This window comes from Camelus bactrianus, chromosome 1 (genome assembly GCF_048773025.1).
Source record: "Camelus bactrianus isolate YW-2024 breed Bactrian camel chromosome 1, ASM4877302v1, whole genome shotgun sequence".
Classification (NCBI taxonomy): domain Eukaryota; kingdom Metazoa; phylum Chordata; class Mammalia; order Artiodactyla; family Camelidae; genus Camelus; species Camelus bactrianus.
In genome coordinates, this window is record NC_133539.1 from 933,713 (window position 1) to 948,400 (window position 14,688).

The window sequence follows — 14,688 nt, forward strand, 5'->3', positions numbered from 1 at the left end:
GGGGTCAGGGTGCCCGACATCTGTGCATGACTGTCCCCACACAGACACTGTCCATGAGGCTCTGAACTTCCGGCAGGCCAGGCCCACTGCAAACGCAGGCCAGCAGGGCTCCGGCCCCCAACACCGCCTGCCTGTGCAGCCGGAGGTCTCCCGAGGACACGGTGAGCTGGGGAGATGCCAGGTGCACAAAGGCCACGAGGGCCCTTGGCCCCTTGCAAACACTGACGGACTTGGAACCAGATGTTATGAAATCCAGACCGTTTGAAATGTGTCCCGTCACTGCCCTGCTAGGGCGACTGGTCTTAAAAGTTGTGTGCAGACGATCAGAGCCTGAGAAAGCCCATCTCTGGTCACTGGTGTTGGGGCCACCTCCCAGGGACCTCGGCTCTGGGGACCTCCGACCCACCCCTCCTGCTCCGTCTGGAAGGGCTGTGTCCTGGGTGGGAGCTGCTGCCCTCCTGGGCCCACCTTGCTCCTCCCTCCTCTGCTGGCTGACCCCCGGGTTGGCCCTACCCCAGCTGTGGGCCACACTGTCACTGTCCCATCTCCTTTACACTTCCTGTACCAGCCTCGACGATTTGCGTGAAACTCTCTTACAAGCACCTTTCCCCCCATTCCTCCGTCCCATTAAGTCAGGAAATTACACAAATGCTGCAGCACTGTGACCAGGTTACACTACTGGTACGTGCGGCTCCAGGTGGCCGAGAGCGCCAGGGACAGGGACCTTAGTGCCCCGAGCTGCCCCTCAGTCAGGAACAGCAGGTCTGCCGTGGCTGGACTTGGGGGCCACAGAGGGAGGTCTGGGGGCAGGTCAGAGGGGGCTGGCACTTTCCCTGCCTGCTCCACACGACCGTCCCGGCACCGAAACTGCCCAAACCCAGCGCGGCTGGTGGGTACCCTCTTGGCTTCAGGGGTCCAATGGCTCACTTCTTACAGAACGTGGCCAACAAAGCCACCTGCTAAGGAAAACTCGTAGCCTCCAGCACCCTCGTGACAGAACAAAGCAGTGCGCGGTCACGGCGAGGCGCACGGCCGCAGTGCAGGCCCCGGAAGGCCAGGCCACGACTCTCGTCCCCAAGCGCCTTCCTGCCCCTGGCCCAGGACAGGGGTCCCAAGGGGTCTCAATAAACAGACAACTGAACCAAACAGAACCTGGGTAAAGAGGAAGGTAGTTCCATGTCAAGAAAAGTAAACAAGAAAGAGGAAACAGGGACACTTTCAAGAAAGAGAATCAAGTCAAAAAAATTGAACTACAGAGTACGTGAAAAAGTAAAAAAAAAAAAAAAAAAAAAAAAGGAGTTTGCTGACCACTGAAGAAGAGTTGGAAGCAATGTTCTGAGCAAAATGTTGCAATGACTGGGTGGAATTAGGGATTTCCCAACAGACACTTCTTACCAAACTGACTCAAGAAAAAGAATGAACCTTGAACAACGTCGCGCAGACGTTGTTCTGGTGGCAGAACACAAAGGACCTGCAGGGACGTGGGGACCGGCGCTGGGCTGCGGGGTGGGCTGCGAGCTGGGCTGTGGGGCCGGGCGGTGGGTGGGCGGCGGGCCAGGAGGTGGGCGGGCTGAGGACCGGGCTGCGGGCCGGGTGGTGGGCGGGCGATGGGCTCGCCACTCGTCTCTGCCAAGGCTTACAAACCACACACGGGAGCGACTCTCTCCCAAGAGCCTCGCCTCAGAAAGGTGGACCAGCCTTGTGCTAAACCCACCTCGTCCCGGACCCCCACCTCGGAGACAACATGGTTCTCCTCCCACCTGGCCACAGTCTGACCGAACACCCACAGGGGTTCTGAAGCATGAGTGTGCGGGGCCGTGAGGAGCCCGGCCACACGGCTGGGAGTGGCACACGTGAAATGTGCAGCAGCGCCCACGGGGGCCCAGCTGGAGCCAGACAGAAGGGCCTGGCAGGCCTCTGCTTCTCTCCCTAACCTTCAGCAGTTTTTCTGGGTGTCTTCTCCAGGCCGGATTTAACCACATAGACACTTAAAATGTCCCAATGGTTTAAAAAAAAAAAAGACAAGGTGAAAAAGCAAATGAAAAACTGGGAAATAAAATTTGCAGCAAGCGTGAAAAACAAACGATCAGTGTCTTTCATACGTAAAGAGTTCATACAAACCAATAAGAAACCGAACCCATTAAAACAAACACACACAGAATGTAATAAACAGGCCAGTCACAGAGGAAGAAATACAAATAGCCAGTAAACACATGAAGTAGTAAAGTCTGCCTTCACTGACAACCGAGAGATGCAAGCTAGAGCACGCAGACAGGAAAGCCTGCACTTCCTCTGGCAAACGTGCTTTGTACAGATGACACCAGCCTGGCACAGCCGAGAGCAGAGGCACACTGGGTGTCCTCGCTGCATGGTGGGGTGACCTGTCAGCGCCGTGAGGCAGGCGCCCCATCCCCCCTTTCCTGTGAAAGACACACAGATCCCATGGGGCGTTTTCCACCTCAAAGAGGCTGGGAAATCTCGCAACAAATCGCCAGTAAACACAGCGCTGCCCAGACAGCAGGGCTCTCTGCCTTTTCTCCAGCTTATCATGTTTGAGGATCAAAATGGAAACACAAAGAGGCCCAGTTTGGTACCAAAGTCCTGCTGGCTCCCAGACCCCATGGGGCAAAGTTCCTGCCAAAGGTGAAAGGTCAGCTGTCAGAACCGCGTCACCCAGGGTTTAGAACAACTCTGACCAAGCAGTCTTTGTCTGGGCGATAATTAGCCTTCTGTCCCCGGGCAGACGTCCCCCATTTGCACACACAGGGACCCCTGTCCTGACAGCCCGGCAGGGGCGTGCTAGCTGCAGACTGGCCGCAGTGTTGGAACTTGAGGACGTGAGAATCAGCGCCGCTGAGGGTGCCCACGCGCGACCTCCAGGAGGCGGGATTCCAGAGAAGGGTTCCAAGAGGCGTGGGGGCTGAGAGCCCAGGAGAAATACTTCACTAGGATCGGGGATCTGCCTGCCCCCTAAATGAAGGCAGGGCCAGGCTGAGGGGGAGGGGGCTCCCTGGGGACATTGTGGAGACAGCCACATGCCGGTCACTGGCGGGGAGATTCTGCCCATGCTGCTCTGAAGGGGAGGCCTGTCCCGGGGCTCACTGGCCATGGGGCACCACACAGCTGGGCAAAATAATCATCAGCACGACTGAGGCCAGCGCGCGGCATGAACCCCCGGGCCCGCCCGGCAGGCGTGAGCCGGACCCAGAAAGGCCCCCACTCGGTGCTCCGCTGCTGCTGACCCGAAATTCTTACTTTTCTCTGTGCACGATATGAAGCTGAGCCTGGACCCTGCCCCCCGCTCGGTGATGGTGCAGGGTGGGGCCTGGAACCCACGGGACGCTGCACACACGTTCAGACACACATGCGCACACAGGGTGGGGCTCCTGATGGTGGCAGGGGTGGGTACCCAGTTAAGAAGGTGGTCCAAGGGGCCACTCGGGCTGGCTGGGGCACAGAGAGGCGGGAGCATCAGTGGTGTACAAGACCCGTGGAGACCCTGCGCTGGTGGCAGAGCGGTTAGCATGGCTGCCTTCCAAAGACCTGTGGGAGCTGGGCGGCCTGAGGGCCCAGGCCCTGACCACAGGCAGGCTCACTCCATCCTGTCCCCGGAGCCGCCCTTGTCCCCATCGCCAGCCCCTGCCCCGGGCGCGGATAGCCATCGCGATTACCTGGAACTTGTCGGGGTCCGCTCGGCCAGCCTGAGCCACGAAGACGCGGGCACCGGGCTCCAGCTGCAGGCCGCGCAGGGAGCGCGCCAGGGGCTCGCGCTGGACCAACTCGCAGTCCACGAAGAGCGCGGCGTGCGCGCCGTCCACGCTGAGTGCCAGGCGCGTCCAGCGCTCGTCCAGCGCGGGCAGCGCGAAGCTGGCGGCCGTGCGCGTGCGGGCGGCGCCGGGCTCCGTGTACAGCAGCTGCACCTGCTGCTGCCCGCCGCGCGCCGCCGCCAGCTTGACGCCCACCGAGACCACCGCCTGCGCCGCGTCGGTGACAGCGAACAGCACGCCCGCGCGCGCCGAGGCCGGCCGCACGCGCGCCAGCAGCGAGAAGTCGCGGAACAAGGCGCCGGGCAGGAGGCTCTCGGCTGCCTGGCCGCCGCCGCTCTCCGGGCCGAACTCGTAGGCGGGCCCCACGTCGGGGTCGTGCACCAGGGCGACCTGCCGGGGCGGGGGCTCCCCGAGCAGCTGCTGGAGCCCCACCTCGAAGCCTTCCCTGTCTGCAGAGAGAAAGACACCAGTGAGGCCGCGCGCCACGGCGGAAACCGAGGCGGGCTGCCCTCCCGCCCGCACCGTCCTGCTCCCCTGCAGCGCCGGCAGGGACTCGGCGGCTCCCCACAACCCGCGTCCATCCAGGCGCTGCGCAAGGATACGGCTGCCTTGAGCCCCGCGCCCTCCCGCACCGGCTCAAGGCCGCAGGTGGGGTACAGCAGATCCTCGGAAACCAGCGCGGTGGGAAGCGCAGCGGCAGGCCAGGCCAGCTCAGCGACCCGACCCCATTAGCACAAGGAACCCACGCACACCCCACATTCAGACCCACGGCTCACTCCCATCCTCTTGCTGCAACCCCACACTCGTGCTTGGACGCCGCCCCTATCCCATGCTGGGACCCCGCCCCCATTCCGTGCTCGGACCCCCGCCCCCACCCCCATGCTCGGACCCCGCCCCCATCCCCATGCTGGGACCCCTAGGAGAAATGCCCCGGGCACTGGTCCCCGCACCCCCGCCCACCCCAACCCCACCACACCCCAGAGAGACTGCACACAGGATGTGCCCTGAGCTGTGTCTACACTAGCAACAGCCCCAAATGAACAAAACCCCCAGGAAGGGAGGTGGTGAGCGGGGCTGCGGTTCTAGGGGCCCTGTTTAGCCCGTGTCTTCCTTGTCTGCTCACACTCGTCACAGCAGACCCCACCCAAGCCCCCAGTCTGGGGGGGTTTTACCCGGCAGCGGCTGCCTCACAAGGCTCCTGGGAGGTGGGGCTCCTCGCTGCCTCCGCCCACAGCAGATGCCACGGCCACCTGACCAGATGGGGCTGCATGATGGGTGACCCAGGAGGGCCCCGCTTTCCCCGTAACCAACTGCTCACACTCCCGGCCCCATCCACCCTCTCCAATACCCAATGGGCTCTCCTCCCCCTCCTCCTTGGTCGTCAGAGTCCTGGGGCCCCCACCATAGGCGCCCCCTCCGCAGTGTGGGCCCAGGCTCGGCTATGGTGCCCAAGCTGACCGAGCGCCTGGACCTGGCTGAGCCGTGGGTGCAGCACAGGGTGGGCTGCTTCCTAGGCGTGCAGGGGCCACTAGCAGCCTGCATCGACATCCTGGGGGTTCTGACGATCTCTGGGACCAGGGGTGTCCAAGGTTGGGGGGGGAGGACGGGGCCTACCTCCCTGTCTGGGGCTGAGGCCACTGCCAGACACAGGAGAGGGATAAACCCAACTCAGGGAGAGGCCTGCCCACCAGCGCCCTCCCTGAATACCTGTGCTGCCAGGCAGAGCTGTGATTTGGGGCGTGGTCTGGCCACGGGCCCCACAGAGGCCTCTCCTCAGAGGACCTCACCCACAACCTTGGAGGCGGGCACACGGGGAGATGCCCTCCTGGGAAGCGGCTGCTGGCGTGTGGCTGTCCTGAGGAAGGCTCGGCTGAGCCCGAATGTGAATGTACTCGACGGTGTCAGTGTGTCAGCACGCGTCAGTGTCAGTGGGCACCCGGAGCCGGGTCCCGAGTGGGGGGTCAGGCGGGTCTGGTCCCTCCCGGGACAGAGCAGAGGGGACAGGTGCTGACCCCGCCTTCAGAGCCCCGGCCGTCCACCAAGATGCTGGCTGCTTTGGGTCCCTTTGCGTAAGGAGGGCCCAGGGCCCAGGTGGCCGCCCAGGAGAGGCTCTGAGATCTGGAAACAGGACTGTCGCCAGCCTGGGTGCCAGTGGCCCTGGCGTCCCAACTCAGCTATCCCCAGAGTTAAACCTGGATGTGCCTCAGCACCGCCCTTCCTCCCAGGCAGCCTGCACTTTTCCAAATCAATTAAGAACGCGAGACGCAGCAGCCGCTGACATCCTGGGCTGGAAGACAACAGCGCATTCCAGGGGCAGCCCCAGGGACCCCAGAGAGGCCTGAGCAGCTCCTCTCCCAAGTTCTCCGGTTTCCGCTCCACAAAATTCTTCATGGTTCCCTTCGGGAGTAAGCGACCGAATGCCGCGGCCCTAAGATCACCGGTCCGCCCTCCGGTTACAGGCATCCCGAGCGGGGCCGTGGGCCCCCCGCCCGCCAGCCTGGCAACGGCTCTGCCGGAGGCGCAGCCCCCAGACCACGGAGTCGGGGCGTGCCTCGCTGAAGACAGTCTCCTTTCAGCAAACAGGCCAGCCACGACCAGGGGGGCTTGAGCCCGGGTCCACAAGGCTGGTTCAGCATTTGACGATCGATTCCCGTCGTCACATCAACAGGCTAAAGAAGAAAAACCACACGGTCATAGCACTAGACGCAGAAAAAAGACTGTATAAACTCCAGCATCCATTATGATGAACGCTCTCAGTAAGCTAGGAATGGAGGCTGTCTACAAAACACCTGCAGCTGGCACCATACTTCATGGTGAGAAGCTTGACGCTCTCCCGCCGAAACCAGGTACAAGAAGCAAGGCGGCCCTCCCACTGCGTCCTTTCAACATCCTGCTGGAGTTCTAACCATCGTGAGACAAGAAAAGGGAAGGAAAGCACACAGACTGTGAAGGAAGAAATAAAAAAATAGTTTGTAGACGACATGAAAACCCAAATGGAGAAACTCCAAAATGATGGCCTAGAAAACACTCCTGGATGAGCAATGACGGGGGGTCGTGGGGCACGAGGTGACTGTACAAAGCCAAGCATTTCCCTACAAACCAGCGATGAAGCCAGACACACACACCACTTACCCCAGCAGCCCCACGATGACATGCTTGCTTCCACCTACAGTGGGTGTAAATACAACAGCCGCCTGCACAAGAGCTGCACGAGGAAACCTGCGGGACTGATGAGCAAACCAAAGAACTACAGGGATGCGGAGGGGTCCCACGTTCACGAACAGGACTCAGTGTCGTCCATGCGGTGCTGCTAAAGGAACAGGCGAACAGACGAGTGGAACAGAACAGAGAGCCCAGAAACAGACCCACTGGAACACAACTAGCTAATCTTTCCTAAAGAAGCAAAGGCAATACAACGCGGAAAAGACTGGCTTTTCAACCAGTGGTGCTGGAACAACTGGACACTACGTGCAGAAAAAGCAATGAATCCAGACACAGACCTCCCACCCTTCACAAAAATTAACTCACAGTGGGTCACAGGCCCAAATGTAAAATGCAAAACTGTACAGCTCCTGGTAGGTAACGGGGAGAAGCCCTGGATGACCTGGGGTTCGGCAGCGACGTTTTAGACAACGTCACAGACACGACTCACAACAGGGCTGACATGCGAGGCTTCCTTAAAAGGAAAAGCCTCTGTTCTCCAGAGGACACTGAGGAGGATGAAAAGACAAATCACAGGCTGGGAGAAAATATTTGCCAAACACCGGTTAGATAAAGGACTGTTAAGCCAAATGCATAAAGGACACTTAAAACTTTAAAATAAGGAAGTGAGGAGCCCAATTAAAAGTGGGCAGAAGATCTGAACAGACGCCTCATCAAAGACAGCTGGACGCAAATAAACGCACGGAAAGGTGCTCCACGTCCGACGTCGCCGGGAAATGCAAATTAAAAAAATGAGTTACCACGACCCACCTCGTAGAAGGGCCAAAAGCCAGACGCCGACAACACCCAGTGCTGGTGAGGACGGGGAGCCACAGGAACCCCCAGGCCCTGCCGGTGGGAACGCAGCACCGTGCAGCCGCTTTGGAAGACAGCTGGGAGCTTCTTACAAAGCTAAGCGCACTCTGACCGTAGGACCCAGCAACCAGGCTCCTGGGTGTTTCCCCAAAGGAGTCGTGCATGAAAACCTGCACACAGACATTTCTAGCAACTTAATTTGACAAAACTTGGAAGCAACCAAGATGTCTTTTCCTCAGTAGGTGAACGGATAAATAAACTGTGGTCCATCCAGACAGTGGAATGCTATTCAGCACCGAAAAAGAAGGGATTAAGTCAAGAAGACATTACTAAGAAAGAAGCCAGTCTGAATAGACTACAAACGACATGATTCCAACTTTACAACACTCTGGAAAAGGCAGAACTATGAGAGAGTGAAAAAAGAAACAGTGGTCTCCAGGAATTGGGGTGGGGGAGGGAAGAGCAGGTGGGGCACCGAGGGTCTGCAGAGCGGTGAGAACACTGTGCGTGGCACTCACGGTGGCCACATGTCACGGCACATCTGTCAAACCCGCCGAGCGTACAGCGTCAGGAGTGAGCCCTGGTGTGAACCGTGGGCTCTGGGCAACGCCGCGCCACTGCAGCTTCTCCAACAGCCACGAAGGCCCGTCTGGCGGGGCTGCTGGTGGCGGCGGGCAGGAGGGGTTCGGGCACTCTCTGTACCTTGCCCTCAAGTTTGCTGTGAGCCCAAATCTGCTTTTAAAAAAATAAACTCTTCTTTAAAAGTCAGACAAATGATAACAAAAAGTAAACAAATATTGCACCACCGCTATCAGATACAACAGAAGTCAAGCTGAAACCCATTGAGTGGGACAGAGTGGAGGGCAACTTAACAACCCACAGGTGCACGACGCTCCAGGCCCCGCCAGCCGCGCCCGACCACACGTCGGAAGGAAGTCTTCGTTGTCCGTGCAGACCCCAGCCGGGGCCTCTCCCACCCCACCTGCCCGTTAAGATGGAACGTGGCCACCTCAGGGAGACAACCTGACTACGTGCCTGGAGGAGCCCCTCCAGCGCCTTCCCACTCACACAGCAACCGAGTCAGGGCGGCTGCGGCCGGGGCCCTCACCTCCACGTCCCAGAGGAGACAGAGGGCAAACACCCCACAAACACCTAGTCTGTGAAGCACCTCAAACGGGGAGGTGACCCACGACCCTGTGGACGTCAACACGCTTACAGCACGTGCGTCTGCACACACGTGCAGCACAGCTCACTCACACCTCGGGGAGTATTTCTGATGACCTAGAAGAGAAGACCATCCCGGGCGTCTGGATGCCGTGAATCCCCGACTGGGGCGCGTCACCCAGCGCCCAAAGCTCTCAGGCCTTGGGCCATTAATGCACAAGTGAATGGACAGGGGACAAAGAAATCGGGAGGGTGGGCAGGGCCACCGGCCCTCTAGTGACACAGGGAGACTCCCAGACACGGGGCAGACAGAGAGGAACTTTCAGATACACAGAATGTGATGCCACATCCGCAGAGTAAGAACACACGCACGTGTGGGTGTGCGCACGTGCATGGCACACACACTATGGTAGCAGAGTCACAGGCCCCAGAGGTGTCCAACCCGTGACATCCAGACCTGTGGGTGTCACTTTCCTCAGCAAAGGGGACTTCGCGGAGGTGACCGTGGTCACGGCCCTTGAGATAAGGTCACCCACTGTGACCACACCCTAAGCAGGGAACCTCTCCCAGCCAGGACAGAGACACGGCTGGCTTTGAAGGTGGTGGCAGGGCTCTGAGGTGCCTCCAGATGCTGGAAAAGGCAGACGTGGTACCAGGCCCAGGGCCCAGGAGGGACGCAGCCAGCAGATAGCATGCTTTTGGCTCAGAGAGGCTGATTTCTGACTTCTGACTCCAAACGTAATGCATTTGGTGTTGTCTTGAGCCACCGAGCGTGTGGTCACTTGTTACAGTGGCCGTGGGACACTCATACCACGTCTCTGCAAATCCAGAGACGCCCTGTGTTCAACAAGGGAGGCGCGGGAGCTGCGTCCAGTGCAGCCTCCTGTGTGGCCTGGGTGCGTGTGTCACCAGCTAGTTCTGGGATAAAAACCTCACACAGGGAGAAGCAGCCAGGATGAGGTGAGGGGCAGAGTGGCCCTAAGGGGTGGGGGAGGTCATCTGCAGGTTTGCAGGAGGAAGGCTCCTCGGAGCGCTGGCCTCTGCGCACACTCCCTCCTCAGGACCGAGGCCGCCCACTCTCTTTCGGGAGGGGCCTCCCCCCATGACCCCCACACCCATCCTTCTGACTCCTTGATCACTGGGGGACAGCCTCCTGCTGGCCCACCCACAGGTACACCAGGGGACCTGGGACGTGTTCCCGCCCTCCCCTGTGTAGGGCCTCACTCCCTTTTCTCTGGGGCCTGGGGGACAAGAGACCCTGCCCCAGGTCCCCCAGAGTGTGCTGCTCCCCACGGCACCATGGCGGGGCAGGCGAGCAGGACACGCAGAACCTGACCAGGACCCCCAGACGGGCCAGGCCTGCAAATGCAAGCAGGGAGGGGGCTCCGCTCAGGGGCCCAGCCCCACCCGAACACAGAGCGCTGTGGGGCCCAGGAGGCTGTGGCCACGTGGTGCTCGGGGGTGGCACGGGGGCTCCCTCCCGAGCCCCAGCCACTGGCTGTGTGTCCCACCAGCCACATGCGGGTGCCAGCCCCTCCCCCTCACTCTCCTTGGCAGGGGCAGGGAGGGGGCAGATGGGGGGACTCTGAATGGGCTGCGCAGAGCTGGGCTTTATGGGCTGGTGTGACAGGACTAGGTGACCGTCCACATCCCACCGTCGGGGGACACCTCTGCCCTGGGGTCGGCCTGCAGGACACACGCAAGAGGGACAGAGGCGGTGGTGCCATGTGAGTAGGGGGCAGCTCTGACTGGGACCTGAGAAGGAAACAGCACCCATGGCTCGGGCCTCCCGCCCCCCCACTGTGGCCTCCCTCCCCCACAGGCCCCGGCACACGGGGTAGGGGTGCCTGGCCCAGCACAGGAGATCAGCAGTGGGTGGTGCCCCTGCCGCGAGGCCAACCCTGGTCCTCTGGGACCCTCCCCAGCCAGGCCACATCCAGGAGCGGTCCCGGGTGTGAGGAACATCTGAGCCAGCTGACAGAAGAATCCCCAAGCCTTTTGCTAGGAACACAGCCTCCCTCACAGGCCGAGGACCTAGCCAGTGTGTGCAGATGTCCAGTGAGAAGTCCCCTTAGGGCCACTGCGCTGACTGGGCCAGCTGCGGTCAGGGAAACTCCACGCCCCGTGCAGCCGCCCCTGGGCCTGGCCGCGTGAGGACCACCTCGCACTGGCTCCCAGCCCCGTGCCCACTGTGGCTGAGCTCCCCGCCAAGAGGACCCGGGCTTGGCCAGAGGCCCAGCAGCAGGGTGGGTATGTGTTCAGGGCCCTGGGTGGGCAGGCCTGGCCCTCCCCTCCCTCCCCGCCTCACCCTGAGGAGGAGGAGGCGCTGGGCTGTGTAGGAGCTGCCCGGAGCCCCTTTACATGGGCCGGGGGGCCCTCCTGGCAGGACACCTCACCCCTGCGGGGCTAACCCTGCCCCCACGCCAGGCGGGGACGCAACACAGAGGCTGGAGGAGGCCCGTGCTGGCCCAACCTTCGGGTGTTCTGGGGACCGATGTGTGTGGGATGTGGGGACACGTGACTCACTACAGCCCCCCACCCTCTGGGTGAGGTCAGTGCCCATGTTACCAATAGCCCTGGGCCCCTCCCTCCGCACACACCGGGCCCTCCCAGAGCAGGCCCTGCATGAGTGTTTCCCCAGGATGCCCTCCAGGCCACCTGGCCCCACGCAGGGCTCAGCCGCCATCGCCTGCGAGCAGAGGCCACCGTCCCTCCTCCCACTCCACTCCAGCCTTGGTTTGCTTCTTCCGAGGGGTGGGCACACCTGTCATGGGCACTTGTCCCTGCCCCACCCCTACCTGGGCACTGGCGGCCACCTCCTCGCTGTGCCCCTGGCCTGGCCATGGAGTCACCCACACACATCCCCCAAGGGCCCTGCAGGGTGACACCACCTCTTGGGGTCCAATGAAGCCACCCCAACCCCACCAGCCCAGCTCCAATGCCCAATGACTTTGGGAACCAGTGACCAGGTCAAGGCTGCTCCCCATGACACCACAAGGGACGGAGGGGGACATGCACAGGCCGAAAAGGACGGGCCAGGCCTGCAAGTGCAAGCAGGGAGGGGGCACCACTCAGGGACCCAGCCCCCCGAGGACGAGGACGCAGATGGAGCTGGGTGGGGGGTGCTCGGAGGCTGCTGCTGCTCTCCCCCCTCCACTCCAAGCCACATGGTGATGGGGGTGCGGTCCAGGTGGACGCAGCTCCCAGGGAGGAACGGCCCTCCCGCTGCCCTGGGGTGGAGAGGCTCTGCTGCTCAGGCACTGGCTGGGGCGCGCCCCGCCTGCGCTCCACAGACTAACTGCTGGATGGTCAAGACCTCGACCTTCAGAGCAGCAAGCTGCTCCCTCCCCTTGCATCCGGCCCTGCAGTCCCCTCAACCGACCGTGCAGGCTGGGGCCACAGAAGGGATTCAGACGCTGCAGCACAGTGGCTGGGGGCAGCGGCCAGCATTTGGTGGGAATCCCGGCTCCTTTGGGAGTTGGCGTCACCGTTCTGTGCCTCAGTTTCCCCTGGTGACGGGAGCGCACTGAGCTATCTAAGAGTCATGGAGGGTCTGCCATTGACACACACGGAACCTCTGGTCTCAAGCATGCCTCCCACCCTCCCCAGACCTCAGCCTCCCCCTGCAAAGTAGGCATCACACCCCCTGCAGGCCCCTGGGGTAGCAGCAACACTGGGGGCCGGGTGGGGGTCCTCTGTGCCGAGTGCACACAGCCCCGGCCGAGCTCGTCTGGCTGGGCCAAGAAGAAAGGCAGATGGACCAGGCCGGCCGGTTACCTGCAGCTGGCCCAATGAACACGCAGTGCCCGTCCTCCCGGGCCGGGAGCGAGGTGCAGGTGACCGGCAGCCCGCCCCCGTCCAGGTGGCTCCAGCACGCGTCCTCCAGGGCCTCGCAGAACTGGCGGCAGGGCGGCGGGGCGGGCAGCGGGCTGGCGCTGCAGGGGGGGGCCAGCAGCAGGCAGAAGAACCAGGCCAGGAAGCGGTGGCAGTGGGTCTGGAGCAGCGCCCCCCAGGCCCGGGCCGCGGCCTGCACCTCCTCGCCGCTCGCGTGGTGGAGGTGGTTGGGCAGCCAGGCGCGCCCGATGCCCAGGTGGCCGCAGACCGCCAGGGAGGGCGGCAGGGGCAGGCAGCGGCCGGCGGCAAGGCCGACAGGCTGCCCGGCGGGGGTCAGCGGGTCAGCCCCGAGCAGCGTGGAGCTGTTAGCGAGACCAGGCCCCACAGAGGCAGCCACGTGGGGCACCCAAGCACCAGTGCCCCTGATCAGAGCTGAGAGGAGGATGTGAGACAGCTTGGCGGGGGGCCCCGAGGAGAGAGCCGAGGGGGCAGCGTGCGCGCCCAGGGAGCCCATCACCAGGGGAGGCGGAGGCAGCGTGCGCTCGCGGACGTCGGGGTGCCGGTGCTGCTGGCTAGGGTGGGCCGCCATGGGCAGGAGTCCTTCGCTGTCCAGATCCCAGGGCTGCCCCAGGGCCTGCTGGCTTCCCCAGGGAGGGGCCCCGCCTGGCGTGGAGGAGAGGGAAGTTCTACCTGGCGACGGCGGGGGCACCAAGGTCTCCCTGAGTGGTGCCCAGGGCCCGCCTGGGGAGGGCGGCGGCTGGGTGGGCACTGGCAGGGTGCTGGCCTCGGTCCTCTGGGTGTCCGGAGAGCTTGGGGCCTCACTGTTCAGCCAGAGAGCGATCCAGTTCTCCTGGGGGGCGCTGGGAAGTCCAGGGGTGGTGAGGGGTTCCGTGGGCGTCACCAGAGCGGGCGTCCCCGCGCTGCTGGAGCTCTCGGTGGGGGCGGTGTCGCCCCACAGCCGGACGAAGCTCCGGATGCCCTGGGCCACGCTCAGGATCTCGGCTCCAACGCCAGCAATGTTGTCCCCCTTTGCGTCCGGGCTTGCGGTGGGGGCTGTGGGGGCTGGGGAGGTCCAGGCCTGGCCCGCCTCCAGCATCTCCAGAGGCAGCTCAGGGCTGGCAGGGGCTGTCCCCTGCTCAGCGGGGCCATCCTGGGGGACCACGTGCGTGGTGGTGTCCTCTGTGGGCGGCACAGGCGAGCTGCCAGGGGGCACAGAGGCCAGTGCAGCCGTGGGCTCAGCAGACTTAACAGACCACAACCATCCTATCAGGTCAGCCCGGGCGGCCGCGAGGCAGCAGATGAGCAGCAGCAGACCCCAGGGGCCGCGCCAGCCGCTGGGGTCGGGAGCCATCGGGCTGTGTGCACCGCAGAGCAGGAGCAGCGGGCCGCCTCTGCCGTCCGGAGGTGGGGCCAGCCCGCTCCGCCTCCCGCCCACAGGCCGGCAGGCAGCTCCCCATTCACACATCTGGGTGGCTCCTCCTCTTCCCTCTCCCTCCCACGGGGGGAAGACAGACAGGAGCCTCCACCCAAGGTGCTGGGCACACTTGAGAACCTCTCACATCTCCTTAAAGCAGCTGCAGACCCCTGGGGCCAAGGGGCACAGACAGCATGCAGTGGGGGGTCCCACCTCCCTCCCCTGGGGCTGGAGGAGGCCCTGGGCCTCGCAGACTGCCGCCGAGTCCCTGCGCAGGCGCCTGGGCACAGGGGCTCCCAGCCAGCACCCTGGTCAGTCCCCTGGGGTGGGGCAGGGGCTCCTGGGTGCTCTGAAGCTTTGAGGAAGAGCTCCCTCCTCTCTCTGCAGCCTGCAGGGCCTGGCACCGAGAGAAAGCGCCTGGCACAGCCCCACAGGACATCTGCCCTGGGCAGGCCTGGGACCCTCAGGACACCGCGCGAGCCCCCAGCACAC

The 14,688-nt window shown here is 62.9% G+C and overlaps 1 protein-coding gene across 10 annotated transcripts in view; it reads right to left on the minus strand.

The window, feature by feature from the left end:
• Positions 1–14,688, minus strand: part of COL18A1 (collagen type XVIII alpha 1 chain) — an 83,916-nt gene that overhangs the window by 30,563 nt on the left and 38,665 nt on the right. For 2 of the 10 annotated variants that reach the window (XR_012511141.1, XM_074376256.1), the window contains exons 1-2: positions 12,726–14,199; positions 3,672–4,216 (exon numbers count right to left, since the gene is read on the minus strand). Coding sequence is in view for 9 of the 10 variants with exons in the window: in XM_074376256.1 (XP_074232357.1) it covers positions 3,672–4,216; positions 12,726–14,133 (1,953 nt within the window). In the remaining variant the exon portion in view is untranslated. Of the gene's footprint in view, positions 1–3,671; positions 4,217–12,725; positions 14,200–14,688 lie in introns of those variants that run through there. The other 8 variants (XM_074376056.1, XM_074375973.1, XM_074375957.1 and 5 more) reach the window with 4 other exon arrangements.